This window comes from Entelurus aequoreus, linkage group LG20 (assembly GCF_033978785.1).
Source record: "Entelurus aequoreus isolate RoL-2023_Sb linkage group LG20, RoL_Eaeq_v1.1, whole genome shotgun sequence".
Taxonomy (NCBI): domain Eukaryota; kingdom Metazoa; phylum Chordata; class Actinopteri; order Syngnathiformes; family Syngnathidae; genus Entelurus; species Entelurus aequoreus.
The window spans coordinates 51,230,431-51,257,640 of record NC_084750.1 but is presented as its reverse complement, the minus strand read 5'-3'; the positions used below and the strand labels follow the sequence as shown (position 1 = coordinate 51,257,640).

Below are 27,210 nucleotides of genomic sequence, written 5' to 3'. Positions count from 1 at the left end.
AGTTTTGCAACTGTTATGTAAAGAAAAGGGGTAGGATTAAATAAGCTCTGCTTCTTCCTACTCCTTTTCGAACATGTTGAAAAGAAACTGGAAATTGTGATGTATCATGTTGTATGCTTGCATGTTCGAAATAAACTCAAACTCAAACTCAAACTCAAAGGATTTGCAAATCATTGTATTCCGTTTATATTTACATCTAACACCATTTCCCAACTCATATGGAAACGGGGTTTGGAGACATGTTCACACAATAATAACACTTTACACTTACATTGGATCTCTGCTTTGATGTGTCGATCACTTCCGCCTCTCTTTGTTAGCAGCTAACAAGCTAAGCTAACCAGCAGGCTAGGCTAGCACGTCAACGTGCACTCAGACTAATGTATCCGCATACAAACAATTAATAAGGACGTTTATTATGTTAAAAGACATACATGTGCACATGGACGTTGTAATGAAGAACAAGAAACCATAATAACCAAAACAACGTATTCTCCGTCAGACGCCATCTTGTTTTGTTCTTCCTCCTGTGTGACGTCATCGAGGTGTTCTCAACCGCGGAACCAATGTTGTCCAAACACGTGTTTCACTGGGACAATAGTGAGTGGTGCACACTTCCTTCGCCCAGCCACAGAACAAAAGAAGTCCCATTTAAGAGTTGCTGGTGTAACAATAGGAAGAATATATTCCACTCCTCTCTTGTACATGCGGCTTATGAGGTAATATAAATGACATATTTGTATATTATTTATCTTATTTACCTGATATGTTGTTCGAAGCTAACGTGCTAGCGTTAGCCCGCTAGCAGGCCTTTGTAGCAAATGCGAGCGTTTTTTTGAGGAGTGTATTTTATCAGAATCAGCTTGATTGTCATTACGCAGGGTAACGAGATTGAGGCCATTCCATTACAGTGCGATCTGTGCATGCAAGAAAACAATGTGTAAATATATTAAAATATAGAAGTGCAAAATATACATGAATATCTACATGAAAAAAAAAACCAGGGTGGTTGGTGGAATGGGTTATTGCACCGAAGAGAAGGCAGTTATGGGGGACAATGGGGCAGTCCGTTCAGGGTGGTTATGGCCCTGGGGAAGAAGCTGTTCTTTAGCCTGTTTGTCCTGGTTTTAATGCACCTGTAGCACTTCCCAGAGGGCAGCAGGTGGAACAGGTCAGAGCCAGGTTGGGTGCTGTCCTTGATGATGGCACTGGCTCTGTTGAGGCAGCGGGAGGTGTAGATGTCCATCAGAGAGGGGAGAGGGCGGCCGATGATCTTCTGAGCCGTCTTGACCACTCTTTGCAGCCTCTCCCTGTCTGCTGCAGTGCAGCTGCCGTACCATACTGTAATACAGTAGGTCAGCAGGCTCTCGATGGACGAGCGGTAGAAGGTCAGCAGCAGGTCAGGCTTTAGGTTGTACTTCCCGAGGACTCTCAGGAAGTGTAGCCGCTGCTGAGCCTTCTTGATGATTGCTTTGGTGTTGACTGTCCAGGAAAAGTCGTTAGAGATGTGGACTCCAAAGTACCTGAAGGTGTGGACCAACGTTCCCTCTAAGGTGCGCGCCTGCGCAATTGCGCACTGCTCAAGCGTCCTCTGCACACAACAAATATATGCCGCGCAACAAATCAAATCCCATCTGAATTGTAAACAAAATAAACACATTTATTCTGTGTAATTTTGCAATGCAACTCTGAGTGACAGTGTTCGTCAACACCGTTCAATTATTGTAACGTCTATCGAGATGCTTCGAGGACAGGAATTATATCGATCACTTTATTGAGCAAAACTGTTTATATTCGGCCATAACCACACCAAAAACATGAGTAAAAAACTTATATCTCGAAAAACTATCTGCCGTACAAACCAGGCCAAAACCAACTTGTCATCTGTCACCAACACGCATAGCACTAAGCCACTGGTGCGTTTATGGCCACACAAAAAGTCGGACAACTCAAACACCACACAAAGTTACACTATGACTCCTCAGTCATACGTGTGCTTATTCTACTGTCATTTATTATTAATGTTAATTTATTGATATTAATCATGGAATGCTGTTACTAGAGAAAGTTACAGGAATGCACACTTCATCCTATGCTTACATTTCATTGTGCAACATGAGGATGTTTAAGGGCAACTAAATGTGATCTCTGAAAGGGGTACAAATGATTTCCAAAGCAGGACCCCCAGCCAGACATATTGTACAACACTAATCCATAGCTTATGAAAAACAAGATGTCTTTTATTTTCATTACAAGTGGGCCAAATCACTAATATTCCAAAATAATCTCATGAAAATGACTCCTGTCATTTGAGTGTTATTATAAAAGATTGGTTTGAGACAGGTGTGCTGCTGGTATTGCCACGTGTGATGTTGCTCACATGTGCTCCACTGAATGCTCAGGGAGTTTTTGTGTTTGCTCACACACATGAACAATTAGAGGGAACATTGGTGTGGAGCCTCTCCACACGCTCGCCGTTGATGTAGAGGGGGGCAGAGTCGGTGCTGCTCCTCCTGAAGTCGACGATGATCTCTCTGGTCTTCAGGCTTCAGGACCTCCTCCCTGTAGGCAGCCTCGTCACCCCTGGAGATGAGCCCGACCACTGTGGTATCGTCAGCGAACTTGATATATTATATGTTCTCTATGAGAATTATATTGACTTATTTAAATATTTGAACTGTTTTTTTTACTGTATATTACAGTCACGCTTAACATCATTAAATATTTGTTACTAGAAAGGAACGAACGTCTCGTAATTTAAGTCTGGAATAAGTCACATGGTATAATAATAATAATAATACATTTTATTTGGTATAGCGCTTTTCAGTGCACTCAAAGACGCTTTACAGGATTATGACAGTGTAATATAATGTATTACACATACATTGCAGCAGTCTACTTTGTGTCGGTGCTAACTTTATTAGCAATAAATACAAATTATGTTGTTTGCACGTACTTCTATTACCTTGATAGCATCCATCCATATATTTCCTACCACTTGTCCCTTTTTGGGGTTGCGGGGGGGTGCTGGAGCCGATCTCAGCTGCATTCGGGCGGACATATGGAAATTAAATCAACTGATTAGAGATGTCCGATAATGGCTTTTTTGCCGATATTCCGATATTGTCCAACTCTTAATTACCGATACCGATATATACAGTCGTGAAATGAACACATTATTATGCCTAATTTTGTTGTGATGCCCCGCTGGATGCATTAAACAATGTAACAAGGTTTTCCAAAATAAATCAACTCAAGTTATGGAAAAAAATGCCAACATGGCACTGCCATATTTATTATTGAAGTCACAAAGTGCATTATTTTTTTTAACATGCCTCAAAACAGCAGCTTGGAATTTGGGACATGCTCTCCCTGAGAGAGCATGAGGAGGTTGAGGTGGGCGGGGTTGGGTTGAGGTGGTGGGGGTAGGGGGTAGCAGGGGGTGTATATTGTAGCGTCCCGGAAGAGTTAGTGCTGCAAGGGGTTCTTGGTATTTGTTCTGTTGTGTTTATGTTGTGTTACGGTGCGGTTGTTCTCCCAAAATGTGTTTGTCATTCTTGTTTGGTGTGGGTTCACAGTGTGGCGCATATTTGTAACAGTGTTAAAGTTGTTTATACGGCAACCCTCAGTGTGACCTGTATGGCAGTTGACCAAGTATGCCTTGCATTCACTTGTGTGTGTGAAAAGCCGTAGATATTATGTGACTGGGCCGGCACGCAAAGGCAGTGTCTTTAAGGTTTATTGGCGCTCTGTACTTCTCCCTACGTCCGTGTACACAGCGGCCTTTTAAAAAGTCATACATTTTACTTTTTGAAACCGATACCGATAATTTTGAAACCGATAATTTCCGATATTACATTTTAAAGCATTTATCGGCCGATAATATCGGCAGTCCGATATTATCGGACATCCCTAAAACTGATGCTTGTTATTACGAATACACTATTTGCACAATTGTAAGTGATTAATGCTTATTCAGTCAGACAAAAATAAATATTTAATTAAATAAATGTTAAATATTAAAAATGGCTTTAATATACTGTACACAAAATTGAATATGCATCAATATTTTGTTTGTAATCGAAGCATGAGGTACCCAAATATTCTCCAAAAAAAAAATTATATACATGCACTATATTGCCAGAAGTATTTGGCCATCTGCCTTTACTCACATATGAACTTGAAGTGCCATCCCATGGAATTGTCCAAAATGTTTTGGTATCCTGGAGCATTCAAAGTTCCTTTCACTGGAACTAAGGGGCCAAGCCCAACTCCTGAAAAACCAACCCCACACCATAATTCCTTCTCCACCAAATGTCACACTCAGCACAATGCAGTCGGAAATGTAGCGTTCTCCTGGCAACCTCCAAACCCAGACTGGTCCATCAGATTGCCAGATGAAAAAGTGTGATTCATCAGTCCAGAGAAGGTGTCTCCGCTGCTCTAGAGTCCAGTGGCGACGTGCTTTACACCAGTGGTCTCCAACCACCGGGACTGATTGGTACCGGGCCGCGCAAGAAATTATTTTATTTTTTAAAAATGTTTTATTTTTTTTATTAAATCAACATAAAAAACACAATATATACATTATATATCAATATAGATCAATACAGTCTGCAAGGATACAGTCCGTAAGCACACATGATTGTATTTGTTTATGAAAAAAAAAAAAACTCTTTCACTGGAAATCACTGAGAGCGGCCCATTCTTTCACAAATGTTTGTAGAAACAGTCTCCATGCGTAAGTGCTTGATTTTATAAGTGATTAGGACACCTGATTGTCATCATTTGGATGGGTGGCCAAATACTTTTGGCAATATAGTGTATACCGGTATATATTCTCCCGCCAGCGCATTTCTTAAGGTGTGAGTGAGGTTTAACCAACATACAATCGCACGGCCACACTTGCTGCACTTCTGTTTGTTTTCTGTTGGGTTCAAAATGTTGCCTTCACAGAAGGAAGAACGAGGAGAGGATATTGCATGTAAAAGTAAAGCCAACTAATCACAGCTCTGCAGTCCTGGTCACCATTGACGTGAGCTCAGACTATTTTGGAGGTGCACGTCAAGGTTGGCTGGTAGGTTGGTAGTGGGAGGAGCGAGTTGGCGGCACTTGATGCTGCAGCACAATGAAACTTATATACGTGCAGACTGACTCAACCTCTTAAGGTCCAAGCTGTTTGTTTACATGCTTTTTTTATTTCTCTTTGCTATTTGGGCTTATTGGACCCGAATTAGAATAAAAACTAAGAATCATCTTTTGATATGATGTACTTAGTCCATAAGTACACAAACGTATACTTCATATTTAGTGACATGCTAATTCTTATTTTTACACTTTTTTTCCCTCCAAATTCCGTTGTATGTTATACTCTTCTGACACCACCAGATGGCAGTATAAGTGTCCACATAAGCGGCCATAAGACCCCAATTCAGTAGTGTACACAATAGTGGAAATAAAAGGTGATGTCCACGCATGTGGCCACTAAGCCTTTACAGTCATGACGGTATTAAAGGCCTACTGAAAGCCACTACTAGCGACCACGCAGTCTGATAGTTTATATATCAATGATGAAATCTTAACATTGCAACACATGCCAATACGGCCGGGTTAACTTATAAAGTGACATTTTACATTTCCCGCCACACTTCCGCTTGAAAACGTCTATGTATGATGACGTTTGCGCGTGACGTCAATTGTTGAAGCGGAAGTATTAGTACACATTGTATCCAATACAAAAAGCTCTGTTTTCTTCGCAACATTCCACAGTATTCTGGACATCTGTGTTGGTGAATCTTTTGCAATTTGTTCGATTAACAATGGAGACTGCAAAGAAGAAAGCTGTAGGTGGGATCGGTGTATTAGCGGCTGGCTGCAGCAACACAACCAGGAGGACTTTGATTTGGATAGCAGACGCGCTTTTCGACGCTAGCCGCCGACCGCATCGATGATCGGGTGAAGTCCTTCATTGCGCCGTCGATCGCTGGAACGCAGGTGAGCACGGGTGTTGATGAGCAGATGAGGGCTGGCTGGCGTAGGTGGAGAGCTAATGTTTTTAGCATAGCTCTGACGAGGTCCCGTAGCTAAGTTAGCTTCAATGGCGTCGTTAGCAACTGCATGGCTAGGCTTCGACAGGCGGCACAGCATTAACCGTGTGGTTACAGGTCCAGTGTTTGGTTCGGTGTCTCCTGATAGTAGTATTGTTGATCTTCTGTCTATCCTTCCAGTCAGGGGCTTATTTATTTTGTTTCTATCTGCATTTAAGCACGATGCTATCACGTTAGCGCCGTAGCTAAAGTGCTTCGCCAATGTATTGTCGTGGGGATAAAAGTCACTGTGAATGTCCATTTCGCGTTCTCGACTCTCGGGCGGTATAGCTCGGTTGGTAGAGCGGCCGTGCCAGCAACTTGAGGGTTGCAGGTTCGATCCCCGCTTCCGCCATCCTAGTCACTGCCGTTGTGTCCTTGGGCAAGACACTTTACCCACCTGCTCCCAGTGCCACCCACACTGGTTTGAATGTAACTTAGATATTGGGTTTCACTATGTAAAGCGCTTTGAGTCACTTGAGAAAAAGCGCTATATAAATGTAATTCACTTCACTAATTCACTTCATTTTCAAGAGGATATAGTATCCCAGGTGGTTTAAAATACAAATCCGTGATATACAATAGAAAAAGGAGAAAGTGTGGAATCCAATGAACCCTTGTACCTAAGTTACAGTCATAGCGAAGAAAGATATGTCCTGCACTGCACTCTAGTCCTTCACTCTCACGTTCCTCATCCACAAATCTTTCATCCTCGCTCAAATTAATGGGGTAATCGTCGCTTTCTCGGTCCGAATCGCTCTCGCTGCTGGTGTAAACAATGGGGAAATGTGAGGAGCCCTTCAACCTGCGACGTCACGCTACTTCTGGTACAGGCAAGGCTTATTTTATCAGCGACCAAAAGTTGCGAACTTTATCGTCAATGTTCTCTACTAAATCCTTTCAGCAAAAATATGGCAATATCGCGAAATGATCAAGTATGACACATAGAATGGATCTGCTATCCCCGTTTGAATAAAAACATTTCATTTCAGTAGGCCTTTAAAATCCAAGCAGGAGATTTTCTGTATGTTCTAAAAAGCTGTTACTTTTTATCAATAATTACTGTAAATGTAGAAAACAAGATCATATACACAATTCTTAATAATCAATAAACTATGATTATTCCATGTGTAGAAGAACATCACCGCAAAGTCTCTCAGTCCACTTGGAAAATATTATATTTGATAGACTAAAAAAATATTTGACACATCTGAGCTGAAGTTTGTTTGTGTTGTCTTGCAGACGTCCAACAGATGAATGCTCGTCAAGAAGAACATGCCCTTCAGCAGCAGGGGGGCTCCTCCTTGAGGCAGGAGGATCCACGACCCCCTTACATTAAAGAGGAAGAGGAGGATCTCTGGGTTACTCAGGAGGGAGAGTGTGTTGTAGGGCAGGAGGAGGATGATGTCAGCAAGTTTCCACTGACTGTTGTCTCTGTGAAGACTGAAGAGCATGAAGACAAAGCACCTGAGTCCTCACAGCTTCATCACAGTCCAAGTAAGCACATATCATTTTATTCTCAGGGCATTCAATCCATCACAACTGGACTGTTCACTTTGTCTTAGAAGACTCATCCAAGTAGGCTTCATCACTTCATGCTCATACACTTCAAGTCTTAAATCTAATCATTGCAATTTAGAGGGGAACTGCACTTTTTGGGGAATTTTTCTGTCGTTCACAATCATTATAAAAGACATGATGGTGGATATATTAAAAAAATAGAATAAAAATCACATTCTAACTAGGGCTGGGCGATATGGCCTTTTATTAATATGTGGATATGTTTAGTCCATGTCACGATACACCATATATATGTGGATATGTTTAGGCCATGTCACGATACACCATATATATGTGGATGTGTTTAGTCCATGTCACGATACACCATATATATGTGGATGTGTTTAGGCCATGTCACGATACACCATATCAATCAATCAATCAATCAATGTTTATTTATATAGCCCTAAATCACAAGTGTCTCAAAGGGCTGTACAAGCCACAACGACATCCTCGGTACAGAGCCCACATACGGGCAAGGAAATATATATGTGGATATGTTTAGGCCATGTCACAATACACCATATATATGTGGATATGTTTAGGCCATGTCACGATACACCATATATATGTGGATGTGTTTAGGCCATGTCACGATACACCATATCAATCAATCAATCAATCAATGTTTATTTATATAGCCCTAAATCACAAGTGTCTCAAAGGGCTGTACAAGCCACAACGACATCCTCGGTACAGAGCCCACATACGGGCAAGGAAATATATATGTGGATATGTTTAGGCCATGTCACAATACACCATATATATGTGGATATGTTTAGGCCATGTCACAATACACCATATATATGTGGATATGTTTAGGCCATGTCACGATACACCATATATATGTGGATTTGTTTAGTCCAGGGGTCACCAACCTTTTTGAAACCAAGAGCTACTTCTTGGGTACTGATTAATGCGAAGGGCTACCAGTTAGATACACACTTAAATAAATTGCCAGAAGTAGCCAATTTGCTCAATTTACCTTTAACTCTGTTATTATTAATAATTAATGATATTTATCTTTGTGGAAACACTGATCATCTTAATGATTTCTCACAATAAATATATATAGAAACAGATACATATCAATATGCAACACTTTATTTTTATATTTTCTCTAAGTGCACATTTTTCAAATTGAACATTTTCAAATGATGACTTCTAAGACAGTCTTGTGAAATCACAATATCCCATTTTAACTAGCTAGCCACTAACATTTTTTAACAAATCATGAATTACTTTGCACCATGTTCGTACAAATAATAACTCATGTAAAATACAAAAGTAAACTCTCAAATTTTTAAATCATGTCACACTTTGAACTGGACACCAAATCTGTTATCTGTTTCTTTGTCAGTTAGTGGGAAGCCTGGCATTGCATGCTGTTAACTAGTGTGTTGTACTCTGGTGTGTAACTTGACACTGCAACTCTGAGTGAGTCTTGCAGATGTGCATCAGTGAGGCGTGTTCTGTGTTTGTTCTTGATGAAGTTCATGTCAGAAAAGGCTGATTCACAAAGATAAGATTTTTCCTCATTGTTTGCGGAACCTTCTTAATCTTTTGGACATATTTTCACAGCAATCTGGCCTTAAGCTTAATTATGATAAATGTAAAATGTTAAGGATCGGAAATCTAAAGGGAACGTCCTTTCGAATGGAATGCAAAGTGCCTGTTTTGTGGACAGATGGACCAGTTAACATACTTGGTGTTGTTGTCCCAGAAAATCTGGAAGATCTAGGCTCAGTAAATTATGATAATCGACTAAGAAAGCTGGACAAAATTATGAAATTATGGAAAGGGAAATCCCTAACCTTGTATGGTAAAATGTCTATTGCCAACTCGTTAATTATTCCTCAATTTATTTATTAGTTTTTGTCATTACCAGCTCCATCACAAAACTTTTTTAAGATTTATGATCGGAGGGTCTTCGATTTTGTCTGGAACGGCAAACCAGAAAAGATTAAAAGAAAGGTTTTGTACAAAGAGTATGAATATGGGGGCCTGAAACTTCTCAACATTGAAGCTATGTGTCTGTCTTTAAAAGCATCAATTGTTCCAAAGATGTATTTAAACATTGAGTGGTACACAAATGTCCTGTTGGACAAAAAACATGTACTGTATCAAAAGAAATTGTATCCTTTTTTACAAGTGATCCCCTCCCAGAGAGTCTGCTGGGAAACATGGCGGGGTTCATAAAGGAAACAATCCACTCATAGTGGTGTTTTCAATTTTATGTGCCAGAAAAAAGAGACGATATTTTGCAGCAGTTAATATGGATGAACTCTAATATTGTAATAGATGGAAAGCCTTTCTTTTGGAAAAATATGTTTGAAAGAGGAATCATTTTTGTCAATGATATTATCAATGAGAATGGTAAAATTATGAAGTATGATGAATTTAGAACTATGTATGGTGATGCTTGCTCAAGCTTTTCATTTTATCAACTAACTGGAGTAATTGGGAAAAGATGGAAACAAATAATTAATTATGGAACTACTAAATTATTAGTTTGTAAACCTCTAATAAAAAATTCTAGTTGGCAAAAAGGAACTAAAATAAATAGAAAAATATATTTTTTTTATTTAATAAAGAAATCTTTGAAGGCTGCCTCATACAACACAAATGGAAAATGGGAGGACTTTTTTGACTGCCCGTTGCCATGGGATGCCATATTCAAACTAATCTATAAAACCACTATCGATGTGCAAAATCGTTATTTTCAAATTAAAATTATTTATAACTTCTTACCCACAGGGAAAATGTTAAAATTATGGAATATGAGAGAGTCAGATGATTGCCGATTTTGTTGTCAGGAGACTGAATCCACCCTGCATTTGTTTTGGTATTGTCATATTGTGTCTTTGTTTTGGGTGGAAGTTGAAAAAATGTGTTTAAGGATTGGTTTGTTTATGAAGCTTAATGTGGTTTCTGTTATTTTAGGAGAGTTCATTGACAATCATGATTTAGTCAATTTAATTATAGTACTCGGTAAAATGTTTATTTTTAAGGCCAAAAACAGATATTCACTTAGTATTACTTTCTTTAAAACATGTATTCAGTATTTTCTAACTTTAGAAAGTTACATGGTTGAAAACGATAATGATGCCAAAAAACATTAAAACAAAGATGAGAAGTCCTCAAAGACTTATTTTGAAAGTATAATTATGTTTATAGATTATATGATATCTGTTGTTGTGTTCCCCTAATTTGAGTGACCTGGACTGTACATGAATGCTCATTTTGAAAATGTAATTTTGTTTATAAATTATATGCAATCTGTTGTGTTCCCTAATTTTTTTCTGTGTACATGAATGAAGGTGTGTGTTGCTGAGTCCGACTTGGACATTATCTGGACTGGGCCTGGTTTAAAAAACCCTTTAAAGAAATCTAATTTCATTGACAACCTGGTCTGTTGAAGATAAGGGCCTTTTTTTAAAAATAAAATAAAATAAGATAAATAAATAAAAAACATTTTCTTGGATAAAAAAGAAAGTAAAACAATATAAAAATAATTACATAAAAAATAGTAATTAATGAAAATGTTAGTGGACCAGCAGCCTATACAATCATGTGTGCTTCAGGGACTGTGTCCCTTGCAGATGTGTTGTCTATGTTGTGGGAACCAGAATATTGGTAGCAGAAAGAAATAACCCCTTTTGTGTGAGTGGGTGTGGATGAGTGTGCATGGGGGAGGTTGTTTGGGTTGATGCACTGATTGAAAGTGTATCTTGTGTTTTTTCTATGTAGATTTAATTAAAAAAAAAAAAAAAAAAATTATTTATTTATTTATATATTTATTTATTTTTTTAGAGCAGGCCCACGGGCGACTCATCTGGTCCTTACGGGCGACCTGGTGCCCGCGGGCACCGCGTTGGTGACCCCTGGTTTAGTCCATGTCACGATACACCATATATATGTGGATATGTTTAGTCCATGTCACGATACACCATATATATGTGGATATGTTTAGTCCATGTCACGATACACCATATATATGTGGATATGTTTAGGCCATGTCACGATACACCATATATATGTGGATATGTTTAGTCCATGTCACGATACACCATATATATGTGGATATGTTTAGTCCATGTCATGATACACCATATATATGTGGATATGTTTAGTCCATGTCACGATACACCATATATATGTGGATATGTTTAGGCCATGTCACGATACACCATATATATGTGGATATGTTTAGTCCATGTCACGATATACCATATATATGTGGATATGTTTAGTCCATGTCCTCTACTGCGGCTGTTGTGGATCGGTGGAGGGAATACTTCGAAGACCTCCTCAATCCCACCAATACATCTTCCTATGAGGAAGCAGTGCCTGGGGTATCTGTGGTGGGCTCTCCTATTTCTGGGGCTAAGGTTGCAGAGGTAGTTAAAAAGTTCCTCGGTGGCAAGGCCCCGGGGGTGGATAAGATCCGCCCAGAGTTCCTTAAGGCTCTGGATGCTGTGGGGCTGTCTTGGTTGACAAGACTCTGAAACATTGCATGGACATCGGGGCAGTACCTCTGGATTGGCAGACCGGGGTGGTGGTTCCTCTCTTTAAGAAGGGGAACCGGAGGGTGTGTTCCAACTATCGTGGGATCACACTCCTCAGCCTTCCCGGTAAGGTCTATTCAGGTGTACTGGAGAGGAGGCTACTCCGGATAGTTGAACCTCGGATTCCGGAGGAACAGTGTGGTTTTCGTCCTGGTCGTGGAATGATAGACCAGCTCTATACTCTCGGCAGGGTCCTTGAGGGTGCATGGGAGTTTGCCCAACCAGTCTACATGTGCTTTGTGGACTTGGAGAAGGCATTTGACCGTGTCCCTCGGGAAGTCCTGTGGGGAGTGCTCAGAGAGTATGGGGTATCGGACTGTCTGATTGTGGCGGTCCGCTCCCTGTATGATCAGTGTTAGAGCTTGGTCCGCATTGCTGGCAGTAAGTCGGACACGTTTCCAGTGAGGGTTGGACTCCGCCAAGGCTGCTCTTTGTCACCGATTCTGTTCATAACTTTTATGGGCAGAATTTCTAGGCGCAGTCAGGGCGTTGAGGGGATCCGGTTTGGCGGCTGCAGGATTAGGTCTCTGCTTTTTGCAGATGATGTGGTCCTGATGGCTTCATCTGGCCAGGATCTTCAGCTCTCACTGGATCGGTTCGCAGCCGAGTGTGAAGCGACTGGGATGAGAATCAGCACCTCCAAGTCCGAGTCCATGGTTCTCGCCCGGGAAAGGGTGGAGTTCCATCTCCAGGTTGGGGAGGAGATCTTGCCCCAAGTGGAGGAGTTCAAGTACCTAGGAGTCTTGCTAACGAGTGAGGGAAGAGTGGATCGTGAGATCGACAGGTGGATTGGTGCTGCGTCTTCAGTAATGCGGACGCTGTAGCGATCCGTTGTGGTGAAGAAGGAGCTGAGCCGGAAGGCAAAGCTCTCAATTTACCGGTCGATCTACGTTCCCATCCTCACCTATGGTCATTAACTTTGGTTTATGACCGAAAGGACAAGATCACGGGTACAAGCGGCCGAAATGAGTTTCCTCCGCCGGATGGATGGATATTTTTGCTTAAAAAAATATATATATATATTTTGTCCGGTCCAGCTTCTCAGGCAAACCATTTTGTTGATGGAGATGCCGATATCGGCTGTACAAATTTACTTTACAAAAGAGAAGTGTGGGATACTTCTCTTGTTGCCTTATTTGTATTTTGACTTGATTAAATGGATTTATATTATCATTTGGTGCAGCCGGGCCGGAGCAATATTTTTGCTTAATTAAGGTTTAATTATACATGTTAAGATGTGCCCTCTATTATTGCGTTTGTCCTAATTGTCTTTTATTTCCTAAACACCTGTTTTCATTATTGAAGGCTGACATGCACAGCTGCACACACAATTTGTGTGTGCTAATAAAAACAGGTGCGCTCACAGCCCTATGTGCTGTGTGGTGTGATCACATAAAAAAGTTCTTGTCTCTGATGCGTTTTTGATGATTATTATACGTTGCTGTTTAAATGGTGGTTTCTCCACGCAAATCCGCTTAGCTGTTTTCAACCTGCCAACAATACATAAACAATATAAAAAAGACAAACCACTTAATAATGACGACAACAGTTTAACATTTTAAGAATGCAATACAGTTCATTGCATTCTTTGCATGCATAATAGTAATCAATGTTCATTTTGCCATCATAACATGTTTGAGATGAAAACACACACACACACATATATATATATATATATATATATATACATATATATATATATATATACAATTATTTCAAAATTAATATGAGAAAGTTAAAATAAAACTATATTCTTAGCATCAAAAATAAAACAATAAGAACAGTTTTCATTATATCAAAAATAAAAAGTGGATTAGGTAGTGCCTTTAATACTGCATTTGAAATGTGAAACTAGTGGTGAGTCACCACCAAGCAAAAACCGCGCATGCTCAGAAAAGTAGCGTCAGATTTAGGCAAGGCAAGGCAAGGCAAGGCAACTTTATTTGTATAGCGCTTTTCATACACAAGGCAGACTCAAAGTGCTTCACAGACAACAAAGTGAAATGAAAGAAAATAAAAGCAAAATTAAAATGCAGACAATAAAAATAAAAACAGTGCAGACGTTAAAAGTTAAAAGATTAAAAGATTTAGCTGAAAGCTAAGGTGAACATAAAAGTCTTCAGTCTAGTTTTAAAAGTAGTGAGAGTTGGGGAGAGTCTGACATCTTCAGGAAGTTTATTCCAGCTATGTGTTGCATAGTGACTGAATGATGATCTCCCTTGATTTGAGTTTACTCTTGGAACCGCTAACAGATTGGTCTCAGAAGATCTTAGTGATCTAGAGGGCGTATATAGTGGGAGCATATCAGTGATATACTTGGGCCCTAGACCATGTAGTGATTTATATGTGAGCAGGAGGATTTTGAAATCTATTCTCTGATGTACAGGGAGCCAATGTAAGGATTTAAGAATTGGTGTAATGTGCTCACATTTTTTGGTCTTTGTTAGAACTCTAGCAGCAGCGTTCTGAACAAGCTGTAGCTGCCTGACAGTTTTTTTGGGAAGACCTGCAAGGAGACCATTACAATAGTCTAGCCTACTGGTAATAAAGGCATGTACAAGTTTTTCTAAGTCTTGAGCTGACATGAGCCCTCTAAGTCTTTTTACATTTTTGAGGTGATAGTAGGCCGATTTTGTTACTGATTTGATGTGACTGTCGAAATGTAAATCAGAATCTAAAATAACCCCAAGATTTCTGGCTTTATTTGAGGTTTTCAGGGACAGTGATTGAAGGTGTTGGATGACTTTAAACCTTTCTTTTTTAGCACCAAAAACAATTATCTCAGTTTTATCTTCATTTAGTTGTAGGAAATTTTGGCACATCCAGTGTTTGACTTGCTCAATGCACTGGCACAGAAGATCTATGGGGCGATAGTCATTTGGTGATAGCGCTACATAGATTTGGGTGTCATCGGCATAGCAATGATGGTCAATGTTATTATTTTGCATGATTTGTCCTAGTGGGAGCATATAGATGTTAAATAAAGTCGGCCCCAAGATTGAACCTTGGGGGACTCCACACGTTACGTTGGTTGGTTCTGATACAAAGTCACCAATGGAAACAAAATAGTTCCTATCTTGTAGATATGACTTGAACCAGCTTAAAACTGTGCCTGAGATCCCCACCCAGTTTTCCAACCTGTCCAAAAGTATTGAGTGGTCGACAGTGTCAAATGCAGCACTGAGGTCCAAAAGCATTAATACTGAAGTTTTGCCAGAGTCTGTGTTTAGACGGATGTCATTTATAACTTTAAGAAGGGCCGTCTCTGTGCTATGAAGAGGTCGAAATCCTGACTGGAAGTTGTTGTGGCAGCCAGTAGAAGCCAAGAAGTGATTTAGTTGTTGGAGGACAACTTTCTCAATTATTTTACTTATGAATGGTAGATTTGAAATTGGTCTGTAGTTGTTGATAACAGAGGCATCTAGGCTCTGCTTTTTTAGAAGAGGTTTAATGACTGCAGTTTTGAAAGCCTTCGGGAAATTGCCCGATTTAATAGAATTATTAACTATTTGCAAGATGTCTGTTGATAGGCAGTCAAAAACATTCTTAAAGAAGTTGGTAGGTAAAACATCAAGGCAGCAGGTGGATGACTTTAGAGCTGTCACCGTTTCCACTAGAGTTTTAGAGTCTATGGCATTAAAGCTTGCCATCATTGCTGTGTTACTTTTGCCTAAATGGGGTGGTGATCCAACTTTTTTACTTGAGATATTGATGGTGCGTCTGATGCCTTCAATTTTATCAGTATAGAAGAATGCAAAGTCATTGCATTTCTGCGTGGAATGGAGTTCGGCTGGTATTTGTGTTGGGGGTTTAGTCAGTCTGTCAACGATTGTGAATAGGGTTTTGGCCTTATTTGTGTTGCTGTTTATGATATTGGAGAAGAATGTTTCTCTAGCACTTTTTAAGACTAAATTGTAGGCCTGGAGGCTCTCTTTATAGATGTCATGGTGAATATGAAGTTTTGTATTCCGCCAGATTCGTTCAGCCTTCCTGCACTCTCTTCTCTGGGCTGTTACAGCAGCAGATTTTCTCCAGGGTGCCTTTTGCTTGCCAGAAATCGTTTTAACTGTAACAGGTGCAATGATATCTATGATATTCACAATTTTGGAATTAAAGTTGCTTACAAGATCATCAGCATGACATGGGTTTAGAGGTGGTAGTGAGGAGATGGCGTTTTTAAAGAGGACATTAGCATGTTCATTTATGTACCGCTTTTTGACATTCTTTGATTCTGTTTGTGTGTCCGGAATTACAGAAATATTAAAGAAAACACAGAAATGATCAGACAATGAAGGATCAATCACAAGAACATCAGAAACATTGAGACCTTTTGTGATAATCAGGTCCAGGGTGTGTCCCTTATAATGTGTAGCCTCTTTCACATGTTGAGACAGTTCAAATGTGTCTAAAATAGTAAAAAGTTCTTTTGCGCCCTTGTCATTTAAATCGTCAATATGAAAATTAAAATCACCAGTTATAACCAGGCAGTCAAAGTCAGTGGAGATGCTAGACAATAGTTCAGTAAAATCATCAAAAAAATTTGCAGAATATTTAGGTGGCCTGTAGATAATTAACAAGAGAATTTTGGGAGAGCATTTCAACACAGCACACAGGTATTCAAATGATGTAAACTCACCGAGTGACATCTGTTTCCCCTGAAACATGTTTTTAAATATAGCAGCAACCCCTCCACCTCTTTTCCCCGATCTACATATATCAATGAAGTTATAGTTGGGGGGTGCTGTCTCGATCAGAATGCTTGCACTGTTATTTTGTTCCAGCCATGTTTCAGTTAAAAACATAAAGTCAAGTTTAGAAGTGCTAATAAAATCATTGACTAATAATGATTTGCTATTCAGAGACCTGACATTGAGCAGACCCATCCTGATGGTGTTATTGACAGGCTTCGATGTTGGCTTTGATTTGGAGATAATAGGAATGAGATTGTTTAGGTTAGCAGGGTGGCTAAGTTTCCCAATGTTTACTCTCTTGGTAGTCACAACAGGGATGTAGAAGGTGCCATGATTTGATGTAGGCAACCTTGGGCCCAGCTGATAATGTGGTCTACTGCTGAACCCTTTTCTGTATCAGAAATATTCAGGACTGCTGTCAGGGCGAGGCGGGGTTTGCCGTAAGGGGGAGGGGGAGTGAGCAGCGTCAGAGCTGGGACGAACTACTGAAGGTGGACGTTGAGGGCGTGTAAGGGGTTGGCGTGAGAAAGGTGAAGTATGGCTGGGGGGTTGTGGAGCACGCCTTCGTGGAGGGGGTGGTGGAGGTGAGCGATGATCTAGGGGGGTAAAAATCTGAGTAGGGTGGGGCGTGAGTGGGGGTAGCTCCCGGAACTCCAAGGGGGAGAAGGGGGGAGAAAGGTCTACTTGAGGGAGGGAGAAAGATGGAGACGTGGATGGCTTGGGGGATGTGGGGGAGGGATCTTCACATGCATTCAGAATGGAGGGAGGGGCGGTAGAGGAGGATAGACACCTCTCCTCTTTGCTCTGGTGTATCTCATGGTCGACGTTCTCCTTTTGCAGTGGCGGTCCTCCTTCGACGTTCCTGATAGGCTGTGTTGTGTCTTCCTTCCTCGGTGGCTCCTCTTGTCTCTTGTCCTTGGCAGTGGTGATAGATGCAAGATGCAGGAAGTGAAACATGTTGTTCATGAATAGCTTTACTCCCATCTTATTCAGGCAAAGTCCGTCTGCCTTAAAAAGATGCCTGCGGTCCCAGAAAAAGCTAAAATTGTCAATAAAATGCATTGAACGAGCAAGAAGTGCACTTGATAGCCACTCATTCAGCGAGTAAAGTCTACTGAATCTCTCAGCTCCTCTCCTGATTGGGGGTAGAGGACCACTGATAAAAACGTCAGCATTCACAGCGCTGACTGTTTCAAAGAGTTTATTGAAGTGCTCTTTCAGCTCTCTTGATTGTTGTTTTACAATGTCATTAAAACCAATGTGCAGGATGATATTTTTCACATTTGGGTGTGCAGCGACAATTTCCAGGATTCTTTTTTCCATGTCAGATACCATATCCTTCGGAAAGCAGAGTACTTTGGTGTTATTATTGCTTTTCATATCTTTTACAGAAAAGTCCCCCACAATCAGATTTTCAGGAGCTCTCGTTAGCTTTCTCTGTGGTGTAAAGTTAGCAGGTCTTACCCTTCTGCGTGGTGATGGTGGGTTATTCAGGCAATCAGAGGGGGATCCATTGTCCATCAACAGTGGGGCAAACCTGTTCTTTAGTTGGACACTTGCTTGCTGGGGAGGTTTATTGGTAGTTCTCCTCTTCTCAGCTGTCCGCTGCTGTGTCCTACGTGGCAGTGGAGTTGATGACGCAGTATGCCTGGCTGAAGATGGTAGCGCAGGCCAGCCGGTCAGATCAGAGATATCGGGGCGCTGGGTCCTGCCAGATATCCATTCTCCCTTGTCGCAGGGAGGTGGTCTTCTCTTTGGCTTTGCACCAAGTGTGTTCCAGGGAGGATTTTCACTGGTAGATTTATTACCCTCTACAGGGACCTCCCGTTTCTTCGTAGCTTCATTGTTGCTAGTTAGCTGGGTTGTAGCATGGTGCTGTCCAGTGTTTTCAGTCGACAGGAGTGCTAGAGTGGTGTTGTAGCCACATTGTCCATTCACTTCTAAATTCACTTCCAACCGATTCATTTTTATTTCCAACAGTAAAATCTTCTTTAGCAGTTTGTGGTAATCTTCCGTAGAGAAAGGAGGCATCTTATGCTGATTACCTTTAGCACTGTAGCACAGGCTCGGGCTCAGGCTTATCTTGAATGGTAGGCCTCCTCGCGTAGTGTTGAGGACGTCGTAAAAATATTGAAAAATGCCTCTGTTATCTAAAAGAAAATATAGTCCCACTGGTTTGGTAAGTATCCAAGAGCTGTTGCTCTTTGTGTAAGAAAATAGCAGCAGATAGTAGCAAAAAATGCAAGCAGAAGCGAGAGCAAGCGAGAGCAAGCAGAAAAGCGTCCATCCAGCGCAGAGGACGGATTTACTGCCCGTCCGAGCATCCACTGGCAGAAATGTAGATCAGCGCCTAAGCTATAGAGACTATAGTGGGTGCAAGTGCAAGCTATCCAAGTAGCATGTGGTTGCATGACTTGAATAACCTGAATAAGAAAAAAGACAGGATGGCTTTGAATACAATAATTTGGTTTATGCCCTTAAAGTCTTCCTGTGTCCAAAGACTTATTTCCTGTAAACAATCACAAAATCATCAAAATATATATAATACAAACAATTGATGAAACCACTATTGACCTTATACTGATATTATACTTGATATTGTTACTGTCAATTTTTGTATCGATCGGACCACATTTTTTTAAATTTAAGAGGGTTTCTGTGGGTCATTAAAATCATTAAAGGCATTGAATGGACTTTGCATAAATTAAGGCCTTAAATGGTATTAAACACCATTAAATATGATGTCCAGAGGCATTAAAATATTCATGTAATCGTAGGCCGGGTCCGATATAAATGAAAATAAACCTAATAACTTAATTCTTGCCGTCATCAATACATTGCTATGTCCGTGTGTTTCCTTCTTGGTCTCTGGATTTTAAACTGGACTAAGAGGTTTCACTCTGTGCATCGCTCTCAGCACCTGAGCATGTTTATTCCACAGCAGACTTACATGAACAAAGTGAGCCTCTTGTCAGTCATTCACAATCTTTGTTTCGACTACTTGCAATTCTCCTCCACACCTTTTCCTGTGTGCAGTAGTGTTGGTGACACTCACTTTCATGTTGGAGATGGAACTAGTCATTTTAATACAATGCTGTAGTACAGGCCTCCATATAGCTGCCCGGGATATGCCTGTTATATGATTCTTTAATTTTGGGCCTTTTAGAATCAGCATGTCTTTGTCCATTTGTGTCAGGAGGTAAAATTAGGTCTGACAACCTTTTGACAAGTGGACTTCATGTCCATTAGGACTTTTCAAAGTGTAGATTACCATCCGCCTTAAACAGAATATTCTATTTTGAAAGTAAACTAGATCATTTATTTTGTGTATATGCGTGACTTCTTGTCCTACACGAGCAGATTTTAGCTCAATTGAACCGCCTTGTTGTGGCGACCACTAAATATAGAAGCCAGGCGGTGGAAACTGACACATTGACTTGAAAACAAAAAACGGAACGAGTCTGTCACCGTGGTGCCGCCGTTCCACATCCAGTGGAAATCCCCGGTTACACTTACAAACGTTGCTTGGCGAGATAAATGAAGAAACCATACTTTGGGTTTATGGCACGTAGCAAAAGGAAATGCACTTTCAACCCACAGCACTCGCAGTGAGCGAACTCGACCACAAGATAGCGCCACAGCAGAGCTAACAATACGGAATACAGATTTACACTGTAAACGACCTAATCTTTTCTCCAACTTTATACATCATACCTCAGGCAGAAGAACATTTATGGCAATACAGATTTTAGGCCATATTGCCCACCCCTTGTAAAAAGTGGTCTTCTTTTCCTGTGAATAATGTTGTAAAGAGCAGTGTGTTTGTTTTCAGGCCAATTCGTACATTAACTTGTTATTTGAAGTACATGTGAACTTACTGAATGCCTCATGTGACTCAGCAAATCTGGACATTTTTCAAGCATGTTTGTCATTTCGTGTCCTGCAGACGTCTGTGAAGAACAACTTCTGCCTGAAAAACAGGAGAGTAGCTTCAGGATGTTGAAGGAGGATCCACCAAAGAGGAAGACCAGACACCACGGACCCTCTGGCATCTTCTTTTCCTCTTTGACACAGACCCTTCCCTGTAAAAAGGAAGACGAAGACTCACTGACCCCCCACATTAAAGAGGAAGAGGAAGAACACAGCATCAGTCAGGAGGGAGATCATATTGAAGGACTGGTGGAGTTCCCAGTGACTGGTGTCCCTGTGAAGAGTGAAGATGATGAGGTCAAAGGTGAGAGTGAGGATAAGAGAGAGGCGGAGCCTCCAAGCAGCAGCTCAACACAACACATGACAACAGAAGGTGATGGAGACCACTGTGGAGGATCACAAGCAGACAAGATCTTAGCTCCACTATCAGATAGTGAGGACACAACGTCACACTCTCCTGACACTGATGATGAACACTCTAAACATGATAAGACATGTCACACTGACAACACTCACTTCACATGTTCTCACTGTGACAAAACCTTTAAAAGCCATTGGTATCTGAAAAGACACATGAGAACACACACTGGAGAAAAACCTTTTATCTGTTCAATCTGTGGTAAAGGTTTTTTAGAAAGTCACACATTGAAAGTACACTTGAGAACACACACTGGTGAAAAACCTTTTTCCTGTGTAACCTGTGGTAAAGGTTTTACACAAAGTCACAAATTGAAAGTACACATGACAACACACACTGGTGAAACACCTTTTTCCTGTTTAACCTGTGGTAAAGGATTTACACAAAGTCAATGTTTGAAAGAACACATGAGAACACACACTGGTGAAAAACCTTTTTCTTGTTCAATCTGTGGCTTATCTTTTTCAAGGAAGGAACATTTGAAAGTACACATGAGAGCACACACTGGTGAAACACCCTTTTCCTGTTTAACCTGTGGTAAAGGTTTTACACAAAGTCAATATTTGAAAGTACACATGAGAATACACACAGGTGAAAAACCTTTTTCCTGTTCAACCTGTGGTAAAGGTTTTACACAAAGTCAACATTTGAAAGCACACATGAGAACACACACTGGTGAAAAACCCTTTTCCTGTTCAAACTGTGGTAAAGGTTTTACACAAAGTAAATTTTTGAAAGTACACATGAGAACACACACTGGTGAAAAACCTTTTTCCTGTTCAACCTGTGGTAAAGGTTTTACAGACAGTCGATATTTGAAAGTACACATGAGCATACACACTGAAGAAAAGCCTTTTATCTGTTCATTCTGTGATAAAGGTTTTGTACAAAGTAACAATTTGAAAGTACACATGAGAACACACACTGGTGAAAAACCTTTTTCCTGTTCAACCTGTGGTAAAGGTTTTACAGAAAGTCAGAATTTGAAAAGACACACTAGAACACACACTGGAGAAAAATCACTTTCCTAATCAATCTGCAACAGAAGCTTTTGTGAACGATCAAAACTTGTAGCACACATGAGAAGACACCCAGGAGAGAAAGTGTTGAGTTGCAGTGTGTGTGGTGAAAGATTGTCTTCTAAGTAGCAGTGTAAGAAACACAAGTGTGCTGGTGAGAACAGCAGCAGCAAATGAAGATGCAGGATTTGAAATAAACTGTCAAGACTTTAATGTTGACTTTCTAACAACATCAGCACATATAACATGTGCGACATTGTTGTTTGTGTAACTATCGTGTTAACATGCTTCTATATTTATAAATTAGACATTTTATATTAGTGCGTTTTTCAGTCAAGTACATGCATTAAAGGCCTACTGAAATGAAATTTCTTATTTAAACCGGAATAGCAGATCCATTCTGTGTGTCATACTTGATCATTTTGCGATATTGCCATATTTTTGCTGAAAGGATTTAGTAGAGAACATTGACGATAAAGTTCGCAACTTTTGGTCGCTGATAAAAAAAAGCCTTGCCTGTACCGGAAGTAGCGTGACGTCGCAGGTTGAAGGGCTCCTCACATTTCCCCATTGTTTACACTAGCAGCGAGAGCGATTCGGACCGAGAAAGCGACGATTACCCCATTAATTTGAGCCAGGATGAAAGATTTGTGGATGAGGAACGTGAGAGTGAAGGACTAGAGTGCAGTGCAGGACGTATCTTTTTTCGCTCTGACCATAGGCTCATTGGATTCCACACACTCCTTTTTCTATTGTGGATCACAGATTTGTATTTTAAACCACCTGGGATACTATATCCTCTTGAAAATTAGATTTGAGAACGCAAAATGGACATTCACAGTGACTTTTATCTCCACGACAATATATCGGTGAAGCACTTTAGCTACGGAGCTAACGTGATAGCATCATGCTTAACTGCATATAGAAACAGACGAAATAAGCCCCTGACTGGAAGGATAGACAGAAGATCAACAATACTACCAAACACTGGACCTGTAACCACACGGTTAATACTGTACTGCCTGGCGAAGCCTAGCAATGCTGTTGCTAACGACGCCATTGAAGCTAACTTAGCTACGGGACCTGGACAGAGCTATGCTAAAAACATTAGCTATCCACCTATGCCAGCCCTCATCTGCTCATCAACACCCGTGCTCACCTGCGTTCCAGCGATCGACGGCGCAACGAAGGACTTCACCCGATCATCGATGCGGTCGGCGGCTAGCGTCGGATAGCGCGTCTGCTATCCAACTCAAAGTCTCCCTGGTTGTGTTGCTGCAGCCAGCCGCTAATACACCGATCCCACCTACAGCTTTCTTCTTTGCAGTCTTCATTGTTCATTAAACAAATTGCAAAAGATTCACCAACACAGATGTCCAAAATACTGTGGAATTTTGCGATGAAAACAGAGCTTTTTGTATTGGATTCAATGGTGTCCGAATACTTCCACTTCAACCATTGACGTCACGCGCATACGTCATCATACATAGACGTTTTCAACCGGAAGTTTCTTGGGAAATTTAAAATGTCACTTTATAAGTTAACCCGGCCGTATTGGCATGTGTTGCAATGTTAAGATTTCATCATTGATATATAAACTATCAGACTGCGTGGTCGGTAGTAGTGGCTTTCAGTAGGCCTTTAATATGCAACATTGTGTACTTTTATTAAACATTGAACAGAACAATTTGACTGAAAAGGTGAGAGTAAACAGTACAAGACATCTTTTACATACAATAAACATTTTGTGTGTATATATATTCACCGTACAATATTAGACTTATTCATAATTGTGTTTTTTATAGGTGTTAGAAATATTGAAGTGTGACATATTTGTATTTCTAATTACCGTATTAATGATCCCATAGATTAGCTCCTTTATATGACATACATATGTACTGGTTCACATCTGAAACATCTTCTGGACCACTTCAGGAAGCATATTATTATTTACTTTATACATCATTTGAACACTTGTCTTTTATACAATTTTAAAATGTGTGACTTTATGAACTATTTGTTGGGTCTCTATTGTCACGATCGGGGCAAGATGCAAAGGACAAATCCGGACAGGACTTGCAGGTAACAACTTGATTTAATTATAACACAACACAAAACAGGTACAAAGCGACTGGCTGAGGTGCCAAGCGCACCGGAAGCTAAGGCTAACACTTAGCACAGACTGTGACGAGTAGCAGGGGCTAGGAGACAAGAACAAACGTACGTGGCAGACGCGTGATGCAAATACAAAGAAGCCAGACAGACTTAAATTGGAGCGTCAGATTGGCACAGTGGTGAAAGCCAGCTTTTTTTATTTACATCAGCTGGCCAAGGTTAAAAACCTTCTTTCTAGGCAACAGTTAGAGACAGTAATCCATGTCTTTATCACATCTGGGCTGGATTACTGTAACGCTTTGTATTTTGGAATTAGTCAGTCCTCCCTCTCACATCTGCAGCTGCTCCAAAATGCACCTGCAGACTTTTAACTAACAAGAAAAAGAGAGCACATTACTCCTGGTTTAGCCTCCCTCCACTGTGTCTTTTACAGTCCATTTTAAAAGGATCTTACTCGTTTTAAATCCTTACATGGTCTTGCCCCAACTTACCTCTCTGAGCTGCTCCACCTCTATGCCCCCACCCGCTCCCTCAGGTCAGCTGATCAGCTGATCCTGGAGGTACCCAAATCCAAGTGCAAGCTCAGGGGGGACAGAGCCTTCTCTGTTGCGGGCCCCAAACTCTGGAAGCATCTCCCTCTCCATGTGAGACAGGCCCCTTCTTTGGCTACTTTTAAGAACCTTCTTAAAACCCATTTTTATTCACTGGCTTTTAACACAGCATGACACTTTAAACTGTTTTTAGCTTTTAACTTTTTTAACTTTTTAATTGCTTTTTATCTAACAAATTGTTCTTAGGATAATTTGTATTTGCTTTTTCAATGTGTATTTTACTTCTGTTTTATTTTTTAGTCCTTGCTTTGCCATTTCTTTGTGGTGTACAGCCCTTTGTTCTTCAACTGTGCTTCTTTTTAATGGGGCTTTATAAATAAAGTTGGTATGGTATATACAAACCCCGTTTCCATATGAGTTGGGAAATTGTGTTAGATGTAAATATAAACGGAATACAATGATTTGCAAATCCCTTTCAAGCCATATTCAGTTGAATATGCTACAAAGACAACATATTTGATGTTCAAACTCATAAACTTTATTTATTTTTTTGCAAATAATAATTAACTTAGAATTTCATGGCTGCAACATGTGCAAAAGTAGTTGGAAAAGGGCATGTTCACCACTGTGTTACATGGCCTTTCCTTTTAACAACACTCAGTAAAGGTTTGGGAACTGAGGAGACACATTTTTGAAGTGGAATTCTTTCCCATTCTTGCTTGATGTACAGCTTAAGTTGTTCAACAGTCCGGGGGTCTCCCTTCTGCTATTTTAGGTGCCACACATTTTCAATGGGAGACAGGTCTGGACTACAGGCAGGCCAGTCTAGTACCCGCACTCTTTTACTATGAAGCCACGTTGATGTAACACGTGGCTTGGCATTGTCTTGCTGAAATAAGCAGGGGCGTCCATGGTAACGTTGCATGGATGGCAACATATGTTGCTCCAAAAGCTGTATGTACCTTTCAGCATTAATGGTGCCTTCACAGATGTGTAAGTTACCCATGTCTTGGGCACTAATAAATGATAAATACTTGTATAGCGCTTTTCTACCTTCAAGGTACTCAAAGCGCTTTGACAGTATTTCCACATTTACCCATTCACACACTGATGGCGGGAGCTGCCATGCAAGGCGCTAACCAGCAGCCATCAGAGGCAAAGGGTGAAGTGTCTTGCCCAAGGACACAACGGACGTGACTAGGAAGGTAGAAGGTGGGAATTGAACCCCAGTAACCAGCAACACTCAGATTGCTGGCACAGCCACTCTACCAACTTCGCCACGCCGTCCCAATAAAACACCCCCATACCATCGCACATGCTGGCTTTTCAACTTTGCGCCTATAACAATCCGGATGGTTCTTTTCCTCTTTGGTCCGGAGGACACGACGTCCACAGTTTCCAAAAACCATTTGAAATGTGGACTCGTCAGACCACAGAACACTTTTCCACTTTGTATCAGTCCATCTTAGATGAGCTCAGGCCCAGCGAAGCCGACGGCGTTTCTGGGTGTTGTTGATAAACGTTTTTTGCCTTGCATAGGAGAGTTTTAACTTGCACTTGTAGATGTAGCAACCAACTGTAGTTACTGACAGTGGCTTTCTGAAGTGTTCCTGAGCCCATGTGGTGATATCCTTTACATACTGATGTCACTTGTTGATGCAGTACAGCCTGAGGGATGGAAGGTCACGGGCTTAGCTGCTTACGTGCAGTGATTTCTCCACATTCTCTGAACCCTTTGATGATATTACGGAGCGTAGATGGTGAAAACCCTAAATTCCTTGCAATAGCTGCTTGAGAAAGTTTTTTCTTAAACTGTTCAACAATTTGCTCGCGCAAAGTGGTGACCCTCGCCCCATCCTTGTTTGTGAATGACTGAGCATTTCATGGAATCTACTTTTATACCCAATCATGGCACCCACCTGTTCCCAATTAGCCTGTTCACCTGTGGGATGTTCCAAATAAGTGTTTGATGAGCATTCCTCAACTTTATCAGTATTTATTGCCACCTTTCACAACTTCTTTGTCACGTGTTGCTGCCATCAAATTCTAAAGTTAATGATTATTTGCACAAAAAAAAATGTTTATGAGTTTGAACATCAAATATGTTGTCTTTGTAGCATATTCAACTGAATATGGCTCGAAAATGATTTGCAAATCATTGTATTCCGTTTATATTTACATCTAACACAATTTCCCAACTCATATGGAAACGGGGTTTGTATATATATATATATATATATATATATATATATATATATATATATATATATAT

The 27,210-nt window shown here is 40.6% G+C and overlaps 1 protein-coding gene across 1 annotated transcript; it reads left to right on the top strand.

The window, feature by feature from the left end:
• The first annotated feature begins 569 nt into the window (after positions 1-569).
• On the top strand, positions 570-22,882 carry LOC133636359 (gastrula zinc finger protein XlCGF57.1-like). Its single transcript, XM_062030342.1, has 3 exons — positions 570-719; positions 7,329-7,583; positions 20,852-22,882. Exons 2-3 carry the CDS (start codon positions 7,340-7,342, stop codon positions 22,282-22,284), a joined length of 1,677 nt encoding a protein of 558 aa, XP_061886326.1. The 5' UTR covers positions 570-719; positions 7,329-7,339; the 3' UTR covers positions 22,285-22,882.
• The last annotated feature ends 4,328 nt before the right edge of the window (positions 22,883-27,210 follow it).

Coding starts and splice junctions, on each gene's coding strand:
- LOC133636359 (XM_062030342.1), top strand. CDS start 7,340: ATGAATGCTCGTCAAGAAGAACATGCCCTTCAGCAGCAGGGGGGCTCC. Junction 7,584..20,851: donor ACAGCTTCATCACAGTCCAA/GTAAGCACATAT, acceptor CGTGTCCTGCAG/ACGTCTGTGAAGAACAACTT.